We start from the raw sequence: 14,471 nt of genomic DNA on the forward strand, positions 1-14,471 counted from the left end.
CAAATCCACAGGAGAGTCCAATTGGGGTAAGCCATTCCGCGATGATCTTCCTCAGTTGCCGTAAGAGGTTTTCAGCTGTGTGCGTATTCTGGAAAGCGGTGATACAAAGCGTAGCCTGCCTAGGAAAGAGTTGGCGTTTGCGAGATGCTGCTACTGGTGCCGCCGCTGCTGTTCTTGCGGCGGGAGTCCATACATCTACCCAGTGGGCTGTCACAGTCATATAGTCCTGACCCTGCCCTGCTCCACTTGTCCACATGTCCGTGGTTAAGTGGACATTGGGTACAACTGCATTTTTTAGGACACTGGTGACTCTTTTTCTGACGTCCGTGTACATTCTCGGTATCGCCTGCCTAGAGAAGTGGAACCTAGATGGTATTTGGTAACGGGGGCACACTGCCTCAATAAATTGTCTAGTTCCCTGTGAACTAACGGCGGATACCGGACGCACGTCTAACACCAACATAGTTGTCAAGGACTCAGTTATCCGCTTTGCAGTAGGATGACTGCTGTGATATTTCATCTTCCTCGCAAAGGACTGTTGAACAGTCAATTGCTTACTGGAAGTAGTACAAGTGGGCTTACGACTTCCCCTCTGGGATGACCATCGACTCCCAGCGGCAACAACAGCAGCGCCAGCAGCAGTAGGCGTTACACGCAAGGATGCATCGGAGGAATCCCAGGCAGGAGAGGACTCGTCAGACTTGCCAGTGACATGGCCTGCAGGACTATTGGCATTCCTGGGGAAGGAGGAAATTGACACTGAGGGAGTTGGTGGGGTGGTTTGCGTGAGCTTGGTTACAAGAGGAAGGGATTTACTGGTCAGTGGACTGCTTCCGCTGTCACCCAAAGTTTTTGAACTTGTCACTGACTTATTATGAATGCGCTGCAGGTGACGTATAAGGGAGGATGTTCCGAGGTGGTTAACGTCCTTACCCCTACTTATTACAGCTTGACAAAGGGAACACACGGCTTGACACCTGTTGTCCGCATTTCTGGTGAAATACCTCCACACCGAAGAGCTGATTTTTTTGGTATTTTCACCTGGCATGTCAACGGCCATATTCCTCCCACGGACAACAGGTGTCTCCCCGGGTGCCTGACTTAAACAAACCACCTCACCATCAGAATCCTTCTGGTCAATTTCCTCCCCAGCGCCAGCAACACCCATATCCTCCTCATCCTGGTGTACTTCAACACTGACATCTTCAATCTGACTATCAGGAACTGGACTGCGGGTGCTCCTTCCAGCACTTGCAGGGGGCATGCAAATAGTGGAAGGCGCATGCTCTTCACGTCCAGTGTTGGGAAGGTCAGGCATCGCAACCGACACAATTGGACTCTCCTTGTGGATTTGGGATTTCAAAGAACGCACAGTTCTTTGCGGTGCTTTTGCCAGCTTGAGTCTTTTCAGTTTTCTAGCGAGAGGCTGAGTGCTTCCATCCTCATGTGAAGCTGAACCACTAGCCATGAACATAGGCCAGGGCCTCAGCCGTTCCTTGCCACTCCGTGTGGTAAATGGCATATTGGCAAGTTTACGCTTCTCCTCCGACAATTTTATTTTAGGTTTTGGAGTCCTTTTTTTTCTGATATTTGGTGTTTTGGATTTGACATGCTCTGTACTATGACATTGGGCATCGGCCTTGGCAGACGACGTTGCTGGCATTTCATCGTCTCGGCCATGACTAGTGGCAGCAGCTTCAGCACGAGGTGGAAGTGGATCTTGATCTTTCCCTAATTTTGGAACCTCAACTTTTTTGTTCTCCATATTTTATAGGCAGAACTAAAAGGCACCTCAGGTAAACAATGGAGATGGATGGATTGGATACTAGTATACAATTATGGACGGACTGCCACGGTTAGGTGGTATAAAAAAACCACGGTTAGGTGGTATATATTGTAATACAATTATGGATGGACGGACTGCCTGCCGAGTGCCGACACAGAGGTAGCCACAGCCGTGAACTACCGCACTGTACACTGGTTGATAAAGAGATAGTAGTATACTCGTAACAACTAGTATGACTGACTATTACGGTATAAAGAATGAAAAAAAAAACACGGTTAGGTGGTATATATTGTAATACAATTATGGATGGACGGACTGCCTGCCGAGTTCCGACACAGAGGTAGCCACAGCCGTGAACTACCGCACTGTACACTGGTTGATAAAGAGATAGTAGTATACTCGTAACAACTAGTATGACTGACTATGACGGTATAAAGAATGAAAAAAAAACCACGGTTAGGTGGTATATATTATAATACAATTATGGATGGACGGACTGCCTGCCGACTGCCGACACAGAGGTAGCCACAGCCGTGAACTACCGCACTGTACACTGGTTGATAAAGAGATAGTAGTATACTCGTAACAACTAGTATGACACTATGACGGTATAAAGAATGGAAAAAAAACCACGGTTAGGTGGTATATATTATAATACAATTATGGATGGACGGACTGCCTGCCGACTGCCGACACAGAGGTAGCCACAGCCGTGAACTACCGCACTGTACACTGGTTGATAAAGAGATAGTAGTATACTCGTAACAACTAGTATGACACTATGACGGTATAAAGAATGAAAAAAAAACCACGGTTAGGTGGTATATATTATAATACAATTATGGATGGACGGACTGCCTGCCGAGTGCCGACACAGAGGTAGCCACAGCCGTGAACTACCGCACTGTACACTGGTTGATAAAGAGATAGTAGTATACTCGTAACAACTAGTATGACTGACTATGACGGTATAAAGAATGAAAAAAAAACCACGGTTAGGTGGTATATATTATAATACAATTATGGATGGACGGACTGCCTGCCGACTGCCGACACAGAGGTAGCCACAGCCGTGAACTACCGCACTGTACACTGGTTGATAAAGAGATAGTAGTATACTCGTAACAACTAGTATGACACTATGACGGTATAAAGAATGAAAAAAAAACCACGGTTAGGTGGTATATATTATAATACAATTATGGATGGACGGACTGCCTGCCGACTGCCGACACAGAGGTAGCCACAGCCGTGAACTACCGCACTGTACACTGGTTGATAAAGAGATAGTAGTATACTCGTAACAACTAGTATGACACTATGACGGTATAAAGAATGAAAAAAAAACCACGGTTAGGTGGTATATATTATAATAATACAATTATGGATGGACGGACTGCCTGCCGACTGCCGACACAGAGGTAGCCACAGCCGTGAACTACCGCACTGTACACTGGTTGATAAAGAGATAGTAGTATACTCGTAACAACTAGTATGACTATGACGACGGTATAAAGAAAGAAAAAAAAATACCACGGTTAGGTGGTATATAATTATACAATTATGGATGGACGGACTGCCTGCCGAGTGCCGACTGCCGACACAGAGGTAGCCACAGCCGTGAACTACCGCACTGTACTGTGTCTGCTGCTAATATAGACTGGTTGATAAAGAGATAGTATACAACAATATACTACTATACTGGTGGTCAGGCACTGGTCACCACTAGTCACACTGGCAGTGGCACTCCTGCAGCAAAAGTGTGCACTGTTTAATTTTAAATTAATATAATATTATGTACTCCTGGCTCCTGCTATAACAACCTGCAGTGCTCCCCAGTCTCCCCCACAATTATTATAAGCTTTTATACATTGATGTGCAGCACACTGGGCTGAGCTGAGTGCACACAGACTGAGTCACACTGTGTGACTGCTGTGTATCGTTTTTTTCAGGCAGAGAACGGATATAGCAGAGAACGGATATATTAAATAAAAGTTAACTTAACAACAACTGCACTGGTCACTGTGGTAAACTCTGTCTGCACAATCTCTCTCTCTCTCTCTCTCTCTTCTAATCTATTCTAATGGAGAGGACGCCAGCCACGTCCTCTCCCTATCAATCTCAATGCACGTGTGAAAATGGCGGCGACGCGCGGCTCCTTATATAGAATCCGAGTCTCGCGAGAATCCGACAGCGTCATGATGACGTTCGGGCGCGCTCGGGTTAACCGAGCAAGGCGGGAAGATCCGAGTCGCTCGGACCCGTGAAAAAAAAAGTGAAGTTCGTGCGGGTTCGGATTCAAAGAAACCGAACCCGCTCATCTCTAGTGCCCATGTCTCCTGCGGATCCCGTCTATAGCCCATGGTCCTTTTGGAGTCCCCAGCATCCTCTAGGACAAAAGAGAAATATGAATGTAACCTATATATGTACTAATGAATGTCAAAGTTTTATTTAGGAGGAAAAGGTGACCTGACTGGTTTCAGCCATCATGCACTCAGAGGAGTATCCAACCGGTAAAAGAGGAGCTGTAACCTGCAGGGGAAGTGGCTAAGACCAGTGGAACTGGTAAGTATGGAGCCATTCAAGTACATATATAGCCAAAAATAAATAAAAAATCAAGAAAGTAACGTCATATATGGAGAATATCCTGTCCGCACATTTGTATTTCCCAATAGGAAAGCAGACAGAGAAAGGGTAACCCCCGGGTAATTTTTTAATTACCACAAAAGAAGTAATCATTTCTAGGAATACCCTTGTCTATATAAGCTCGGAAATGTTTGTTGGACCATGTACAGACCCTTAATACGGGATGAGAAGGATTGAATGAATACTTCGCATGACCTAGAAGCTTGTTGTTGTTTTTTTTGCAGTACTAGAAAATTCTCCGTTAGGATAAGATCGCTGGTAAACACTAATTCGGGAGGAACGAGAGAAGTGCAACATTACCCTTTGACAAAACCTGCAGAAGTTATGATTGGGCCTCTATGATGCTAAACCCTTTTCTTTTATTTTCCTAGCAGCAGTGGCCCCTGACTAACTTAATCGACAGAGATTTTGTTATGTAAATTGAACTGTAAAATACATATATTGTACTCCCGCTCAGGAAGTACAAGGTATGTTAGATACTCCTCAAAGACTAATGTTGCATTCCACTGTTCTAGATTCATGTCCATCACAGGTAGAGAAATTATCTCACAGATACCAGGTTCCCTATGAACTTAGGATGGACAGGACACTGGATTGATGGCTGAGGTAGTCCCAGTAGTGACACAGCAAGCACAAGCTTTAAGGGGGGTAGACCAAGTATTTAAGAATCAATTCACTGTAGTGCCCAATCCAGTTGTCATTTTAATAAAATCCTCTCCACCTCTACAAACTTATCTGTCACCAACCTCTATTCTGCTTTTCTTCACAGTTTCCTCTTTATCTTTTGCGTTCACAAGGGGGGCACAATACATGGACCCGATTCTCCCAAGGTTTCGAGTGACAGCCTGAGTGTTTTCTCCCAAGCCCTACATGACTGTTTACAGTCCTTTCAGCCTGAGAATGGGTCGGCGCTGATACAATATGTTGATGACTTATTGTGCGCTGATTCATTTGAGTCGTCCCTGGCAGATACGAAGCAGTTTCTGTTTTGTCTCTTCCAAACAGGACACCAGGTCTCAAGGGATAAACCACAATTGTGTAGGACAAGGGTCAAATACCTGGGACGTAGTACTGGGTAATGATTTGACAGTTCATACACCGCATGCCGTATTGGTCCTTCAAAGTTCTGCCCGAACCCGGTATGTCTCATCAGCACGATGACACCAGTATATTACTGCGGTGTGACTTGTCATGCACAAAGGGTGGAGGATGAGAATACTGGTGAAGGGAAATTTTGTATAGACACTGATATGCATAATGGTATGGAATATCTGAATCAGACCTTACTACGAGACCAGACATAAGTGACAGCCTGTTGGTGAACGCAGACCTGATATATATTTTTTTTTCCCCCTCTAGAGATTTTTTTTTTTTTTTGAGTGATGCTCATGGTACTCTACATTGCAAACACACTACAATTAAATTGAGATGCAAATTTGTGTTCCCTACAGGAAAAGGAGGTCTGGAAGGCGAAGGGGTATGGTCAGGAGTCCTCAAGACTCTGGAGAGATGGACAAGGTAAGCCAGTGGCCCCCAGGATGTATCTCTCAAGCCTAGCTGAGGTGGCACATGGTCTGACTCACCTAGGGTAAGGAAGGTATGTGCAAATTGGTAAGAGCTTACTGGCATGTACCAGGGTTCTCTTCTCAGACAAGCAGGAAAGCAATGACCTGTCTTACTTGCAGAACATTTGGTAAGGTAGTACTAACAGAGCAAACCCATACTCCTCCTGCAGACGACCTTTTTCAGGTAACACAAATCGACTTCGTACCGTTAACACCCTGTAGGAATTTGAATTATGTATTGGTGTACACTGATGTTTTCTGAGACTGGGAAGAGGCATTTCCTGCTGCCAAAAATACGGCTGTGTTAACCGCAAAGAAAATTGTGCAGAAATTTGTGTGTAGATATGGTATCCTTAGAAGTAGGAGCAAAGTGATAGCTTGAAACTGGACTATTGTGGTCATAGACACTGCCACTAGTGTTATGTAGCATCGGAACCACTCCCAGATCCTCACTTAACGAATCACCCTCTTTGACATTTTTGTTTTTGTTTTTTTGTTTTTTTTTGGAAGACAACCTCATGTCATGATTGATCCGCACAATGATCAGAAATACACCAATGAGGTGACAGTACAGCATTTGAGAACTTGACAAAAGAACTTGAAACTGTTGATTCCTGGTATGCCAACTACTTACTGTCTTGATTGTGAACCAAGAGACTGTGTGATTGTTCTTACGCTCAGGTTGCCTAATAGACAGGTGGGAAGGACCGTACCAAGTTTTGATGACAGCACGATCCCAGTGAAAGTAGCCGAGAGACTTGGGTCCACGATTCCCATCGCAGGAAAGTCGGTAGTCCGGAAGGAACTCGTAAAGGGAGTGAGATTGCAGAAGTATCACCCGAGAATTTGTTCCGTGAAGACTGAGAGGCGGCACTGTTGAACACTACCTGAGCGTACTAAAGGATTACAGAAAGACCAGTCGTTGTAATGGATTTGCTATGGGCAAGATTTGTTTTGTTCTATCTTTTTTGGGTTTTTTTTCCCCGTTGACAAACATCAGTACATTCTATTTTTGTGAGGTTTTCATGAGGAGTCGAGTGTGGGACTGGAACTGGTTCTGGAGAAAGGAGTGATGTCTTTATAGGATCCCAGGATCAGCCTATCACTTTGCTAAAGCCAGAGAAAATCAAAGGTCTAGTAGTTACGGAGTTCGGAGGTAACGTGATAGACTATTGTCTGAGGAATACTGTATTTTGTAGTTATTGTGACCCTTTAATTGAAGATGAGTGCATCCAGAGATGTCAGTCTAGCAATAAGGTAGAATTTGACAGACATCCCTTGAGTGATTACCACTCACTAGTGGGTAAGGTCTTAAACCAAACGGAATGTTGGATGTGCTCACAGGTACCTCTAAGACCAAATAATGCAGGATTAGTGCCATATTCTTTAGAGTTAGCTGAGGTACTTGAATTACACGGAGGGGGGGGGGGCGGGACTGGTGGACAAGGAATATAATATAACTAGACCCCCTAGTCTTAAGATCCACCAGTACCATAGATAAATCCCTGGCATGTTTAAATCTCACCAATTTCAGGAAATTGGGAGGTAATCAGGAACAATCAGTCAATGGCTATTCACACATAGCAGATAAAGAGCTCATTAATATATGTGGAAGAAAGGTTTACGAATGGCTCTCCCCGAACTCTGAAGTTTTAGGTTATCTAGGAAGGACACTACTAATAACCCTTGTCCAATGATGAAACAGACCTAGCATACGATCCAGAAATGGAAACAATGTTCAGGGAGTGATAGGAATATATACCATGAAAATTTTATATGTCTCTTTCACGGTTTGTGTTTTCTCCCTCTACCTAGCAAAACCTCTATCGAATCCGAACATCAGTGTACAAAGACGTAGTTACATGTATGTATAAAACGTTCGTTCAAATCAGACATCATAGACCAAAGCACTGTCCCAGCATACTCTATAGGTTGAATGTCGTCCCACACCCAACCAGTGGTTAAGTGACCGCCGAGTGCATATAGAGGATGTCCCGTCTTCCTCCCTGTCTTCCCCAAATATGGTCAATGTCTGATTTGCAAAATGAATAAATACGTGTGTCTAGGTCACTGATTATTGTTTGAAATATTATTATTTTTTTGTAATTATGTTCAGTGTGACAGTTATTGTGGAGGGGTGGACTGTCGAAGTCAAAAATATTACATACAGAAAACATACAAACTCCAAACAGATGGGTCTTTGTGCGTTTGTATTCACGCAATATGCACAGGATATATGTAGCCTACGCATTCACACAGACAAACCACAAAGATATATTCAACACATATTTCATACAACACATAAATTACACATAGATAAAACATGTCAAGCACCAGACATTATAATGTATTTATATAATGGAGTTTAACATCAGATATATATGTATTATTGGAACTGAACAAGATAAACATGTCATGCTTGTGTCAAAATAATCAGGGGAACGTGTGGATTAATTTGATAGCTGTGGGCAGGTTGTAGCTCATTGCAACAATGAGTTAGGATTAAATGTATGAAATCTAAAGTCACTCTTATTAGAACAAAGAAAGCATGTGGGCAGGAAACCAGTGGCCAACCCCTATGATGTCTTCTTCAAGGCTGGACGTTGCTTGCATATGAACTGACCAATGACACATCATGAATAAGAGACCTCCCTCTCCTTTACCAATGGAAGGAGCCTGAAACCAACAACCTGTTAACTTCCACTGTTTTGATAGAGGCAGTTTCTAGGACTTAGAGAATTAGTTGCTGTTCTGTTTAGCTGCTGTTGAGGCAGATTCAGAAATGGAGGAAATGTTCTATGGGAAAGGGTAATGTGTGTATGCTGGCTGTAATGGATTCTTTTGTAACTATCTGCTTGTGTAATTGTAACATTATAACTGAATGATATATACTGTACATGTGATATATATTGTATGCATATCCTTTTAATATCAAATATATACATCACTGAGCGTTGGACCTCAATGTGTGCGAGTACTTGTTTTCTATTAAGGGATGTAGTGTTTGCAACGTATAGCGCACTTTTATCGTATATGGTAATAAGATGCGCCATGCATCCGCAGCATATATTAACGCTGGCATTTTAAATATTTATTAGAAATAATCTGAACTTCTCAAAGGAGTCTTGGAAGTGAAGATATGGCCCGACAGAGCCCTAATCTCAACATCATCAAGTCTATCTGGGATTACATGAAGAGACAGAAGGATTTGAGCCTACATCCACAAAATATCTGTGGTTAGTTATCCAAGATGTTTTGAACAACCTCCCTGCTAAGTTCATTCAAAAACTGTGTGCAAGTGTACCTAGAAGAATGGATGCTGTTATGCTGTTTTGAAGGCAAAGAATGGTCACACCAAATATTGATTTGATTTAGATTTCTGTTCTGTTCATTCACTTTGCATTTTGTTAATTCATTAAAATAAACTATTAACACTTCTATTTTTGAAAGCATTCTTACACTGCAGCATTTTTTCCACACCTGCCTAAAAATTTTGCACAGTATACTATACTATACATAGACACCAGGGGCGTCTCTAGAGAGGAGGGGACCCGTGTGCAGACTCCGTGTGTGGGCCCCCTCCTCTCCTGTAGCCGTCACGCTGCTGCTATCGCTCTCAGTGCTCTAGACTCTGGCACAGTGCCAGAGCCTACAGCGCATGCGCAGGAGTACAAAAAAAAATGGCCGCCACGCCATTTTTCCGGAGTCCTGTGCATGCGCTGTAGACTCTAGCACTGTGCCAGAGTCTCTAGTGGTCAGTGCGCTAGCAGAGGCGCGACGGCTACGGGAGAGGAGGGGGCCCACACACAGTCAGCGATGGACTCCGGAAAGGTAAGAATAGGAGAAATGGGTGCAGTGTGTGCAGTGTTGGCCCCCCTGGGACTCAGGGGCAACCATTATAGAAACGCCAATGATAGATACGCTTGAATTTCACCTAGCAGCAGTGTGTTGTAGATGGGAAAGAAATCGGGCACGATATTACAAAGGCCCCGCCTCCACGTGGTTAAAATGACACTATTCTAATGGAAACTCATTATATTGGCTGGGGCTTTGCAATATCGTGCCTGCTTTCTCTTGTCTGTCAGGGGGAGTTCTGGGTACTCAGAAACACCCCTGCATGTGATACTGATCATTAACAACTAATGGGCCCTACACACTTGGCGATAATACTGAAAGATATGAACGACCTTGTTCATTAATGAACGAGATACCGTTCATAACTTTCAGTGTGGAGGCACCAGCAATGAACGATGCGCGGCCCCGCGCTCGTTCATCGCTGGTACCCCGTTGCTTGTGCCTGTGACTGCACCATAAATATCTAACTATTCACGTTGTATTATTGTATAATTAATTCCATTCATTAGGTTAAAATAATAGGCTATATATGCAGTGAAACAAGCAGAACTGCATCACAAAAAATAATTAGATAGGATCTGAAGATGTTTGGATAATATTTAAAGAACTCACTAGGGGATGGGATATTTACTTTAAGCATTACTTTTAAGTGAAATTTGTATTCTAATTGTGGTTTTATGCATAATAATAGTAACTCTTATGCACCTTTGGTTTACTTGCAACAATTTTCAATGAGTGGCGCTGCTTTAAGGCATTATTTAAAAGAACAAACAAGTCAGCTCCACCCACATTTACCTCTGGAAACATGCATGCAAATTAACCTCAGTTGTATATACTGTATGAACTGCACCAGGAATGACAGGCTAAAAAAAAAAAAGGCCAGCTAAAATAAAACACAAAAATAAAAACATTGCAGCACCTTTGCCATCGATATAGAAAATGGTTTTGCTATCACCAGCAAAACCTTTGATGGTTGCTAACCACCAATGGTCAATGGCCATCCCTTCTAAAAGCAGTGAAGATTAAAAAGAACACAACCAGGAAATAGAGCTGACAATGACAATCATTTACTGCACTTTATTAATTGTGGCGAACCTAGTATAATAAAGTAACAAAAAAATCAAGGCATATACAAAACTCACCTCGCTTGGTTGTCTCAGCAACATGTCTTTGCATCTCTGAATCCTAGCTGAAGCAGTTTCAAAATCTTTCTGAGCCACAGCCTGGAAAAAATGTACAGAATAAATAAGTTCACCTGCAGTTTCATTCTGTTATACCTATAGTTTAGACTATGCAAAATAGTTTTACTATCTCGTATACTGTTGAAACCGATAGTTAGAAATAGTTGTGTTTTGTACAGAAATGGTTGATGCTTTGATGCTGTTAGTTCATACCCTCCAACATGACCCGCCCCACTAGGTACAAAATGCTCTGTTTCTGGACTTTCCTCTTAATTTATTATTGCCATCACCTGTGAAGAAACAGCTTCTTATCATTTAACTAGTTCAACACAGGTGATGGAAATCATAAATTAAGAGGGAAGTACAGAAAGTCAGAAACAGAGCATTTTGTACCTAGTGGGGCGGGTCAGGTTGTAGGGTCTGTTAGTTTCATGCACACATGACTTACAGCTTCTGCCTGAAATGTCAGCACTTTAAACAGATCCTTTTCCACACAGACTTTGTGTATGTTCACATCAGTCTGCTGAGTGTTCCTCTGAGTCATCATTGAATACAGCTTCTCCAGACTCTAGCAGAGACAAGGACAAAGCACATGGTGAGTCACAGCCCAGACTCAAAACCAAACCATTAGCAGCTAGGACAGATTTCACTTACATTTAATGCAATTTCAAGAAATCCAGTTGCAAGTTCAGGCTTCCCAACATCTATCCAGCCTTTTCCAGTCCTCTTGGCCATCTGGATTATAAAGTAAAACTGCCTCTTAAAATTTGTATCCACCGTTTAATTTTACCTTACTTTCAAATATTTACCATTCTAGGCTTGCAGTCCTGTATATTTTATTAGTACTAGGTGCATTGGAGAATTGATAAGTAAATATTCCAAATAATCATGCTAGATCCAACCTAGCTAATAACTCTCTCTATTACAGTGCATTCAGGTGAATGACACAACAAATAGACTTACACCCCGCTAGAGACACTAAATGGTACAACATTCTGCACAGTGTGGGCCTGATTCTGAGTAGTGTCTGTTGCCGTAGTAGGCTTGTCTGTGACTTTATGGTAATGCTAGGCCTTCCTCTGGTGTACAACCATTCATCTGCTTGTGCAAGGACTGTGATGCCCATTGGAGGAAATGCCCATAAGATGGTACATTTCTGTTCATCTGAACGGCCACCTCCCAGTCACAGCCCAGAAATGGCCAATAAATTTCCAATACATTTCAATTGGTACAGCAGCTTTGTGCAGACACACCATGGAGTGCATGCACTGTGTGAATTTTTAGGGATTTTGCACATACGCAGTAGCAAAACTGATTAAATTGCATGCAACTCAGAATCAGGCCCTATTACTTCATTCACGTTCAGGGTCTTGTAAACCGTACATTTTATTGGAAATGAGCTTAATCATTAAAGCTGCTAGCAGAAATGTTGCTAGCGGCTGGGGAGAGATGAAATGGTTCTCTGTTGCCCGTGTTGCCACCAATGTCTGTTCATGCTGCAGGCAGGATGCATTGCAGCTGTCTCAATGGGGGGGGGGGGGGGGGGGGGCTACACAGAAGGCACAACCAGGGAGCCCTGGGCCCCCAAGAAGGCTTACTATGGCCCGTAAATTCCCCAGAAAACTGATTTCATATCATTATCCCCTAATAGTTATAACCATGTGCACTGCAGGTGGGGCAGATATAACATGTGCAGAGAGAGTTAAGGGGGGTACACACGGAGAGATCTGTGCTTAAATTCTAAGCAATCTGACTAGATTGCTCAGAAGTTAAGCACGGATCTCTCCGTGTGTATGCCCCACAGCGATAGCGATGTGCGACCCCGTACATTGCTATCGCTGGTACTAGGTTGCTCATTTCACCGCTGGGTGAAATGAGCGGCTTCCCCGTCCACCCCCTCGCTCAGCACACATTGTGCTGTGTGCTGAGCAGGGGAGAGATGTGTGCTGAGCGTTCTGTGATAGATCACTCAGCACACCTCTCCCCGTGCGTATGGGGCTTCAGATTTGGGTGGAGTGTGTTCAAACTGAAATCTAAATTGCAGTGTAAAAATAAAGCAGCCAGTATTTACCCTGCACAGAAACAATATATCCCACCCAAATCTAGCTCTCTCTGCAAATGTTATATCTGCCCCACCTGCAGTGCACATGGGGGGTCATTCCGAGTTGATCCATCGCTAGCAGTTTTTAGCAGCCATGCAATCGCATAGTCGCCGCCCACCAGGGAGTGTATTTTTGCTTTGCAGAAGTGCGAACGCCTGTGCAGCAGAGCGCCTGCAAAAACATTTTGTGCAAAACAAGACCAGCCCTGGACTTACTTTTCGTGTGCGTTGATTCTAATGTTGTTACACCCGCCCAGCGTTCGCCCAGCCACGCCTGCGTTTTCCCTGGTAAGCCCGCGTTTTTCTAATCACTCCATGAAAACGGTCAGTTACCACCCAGAAACGCCCACTTCATGTCAATCATCCTGTGTTGTGCCGTGCAACTGAAACCACAAAGAACTTTGTACCCGTACGTCGCGTATGCGCATTGCGGTGCATACGCATGCGCAGAAATGCCGATTTTTAGCCTGATCGCTGAGCTGCGAACAACGGCAGCTAGCGATCATCTCGGGAAATAGGGGGTGTGGCTTCATGCAGGGGGCGTGGTCAGTTACGCCCCCTGTTCAGTAGAGTAGCGCCGCAAAAGGTCCTCTCCACGAAGTAGCGTCTAGTTCCCTTCACGGAGAGGACCTTTGCTGTGCGGTGCGCGATGACGTCATCGCACATCGCACAGTAAAGGTCCTCTCCATGAAGGGAAACTAGACGCTACGCGTCTAGTTCCCTTCGCAGCGGGCAGTGGCAGCGGGCAGCTGGGGGCAGTAGCGGCGGGCAGCTGGGGCAGTAGCGGATCTTGCCATGATGCGGCGCCCTCCGGATGGCGCCGCCCCAGGCAAAAGTCCTGCTTGCGCGTGGCAAGATCCGCTACTGGTATTAGAAGCTGGATTTGTAACAATCCATAATTGCTTCAAAGTCAATTGTAACATACATAGTAACTAAGGTTGAAAAAAGACAATTGTCCATCGAGTTCAACCTGTTTGTGGTCTCCTATGCAGTCTTATTATAGGACTAGTTATTTTTATGTTAGGACTAGTATATTAACTATAATGCGTGCCTACGCACCATAACCCTGAATATTTTTATCAAATAGGAATTTATCTAACCCATTCTTAAAGGTGTTGACTGAGTCCGCCATTACTACTCTCTCAGGCAGGGAATTCCAAACACGTATTGTCCTTACTGTGAAAAAAACTTTTTGCCTCAATGTGCGGAAACTCCTCTCCTCTAACCTAAGCAGAACATTAAAACATCATATGTGTTTGTAACACAGCTTCTGGGTTGATAACAGGTTAAGTTGGGCACACTTGGTGGGGGGGCCTTGTTAGCTGTGGCTTAGACTG

General features: G+C 43.8%; 1 protein-coding gene across 3 annotated transcripts in view; it reads right to left on the bottom strand.

The window, feature by feature from the left end:
* TEX11 (testis expressed 11) overlaps positions 1-14,471 on the bottom strand; it is a 1,490,225-nt gene that overhangs the window by 1,239,323 nt on the left and 236,431 nt on the right. For all 3 annotated transcript variants that reach the window (XM_063937124.1, XM_063937125.1, XM_063937123.1), the window contains exons 6-8: positions 11,688-11,768; positions 11,482-11,601; positions 10,995-11,075 (exon numbers count right to left, since the gene is read on the bottom strand). In XM_063937124.1, the coding sequence (XP_063793194.1) occupies positions 10,995-11,075; positions 11,482-11,601; positions 11,688-11,768 (282 nt within the window). The remainder of the gene's footprint in view (positions 1-10,994; positions 11,076-11,481; positions 11,602-11,687; positions 11,769-14,471) is intronic.

The sequence above is a fragment of the Pseudophryne corroboree genome, chromosome 8 (assembly GCF_028390025.1).
Source record: "Pseudophryne corroboree isolate aPseCor3 chromosome 8, aPseCor3.hap2, whole genome shotgun sequence".
In the NCBI taxonomy this organism is placed as follows: domain Eukaryota; kingdom Metazoa; phylum Chordata; class Amphibia; order Anura; family Myobatrachidae; genus Pseudophryne; species Pseudophryne corroboree.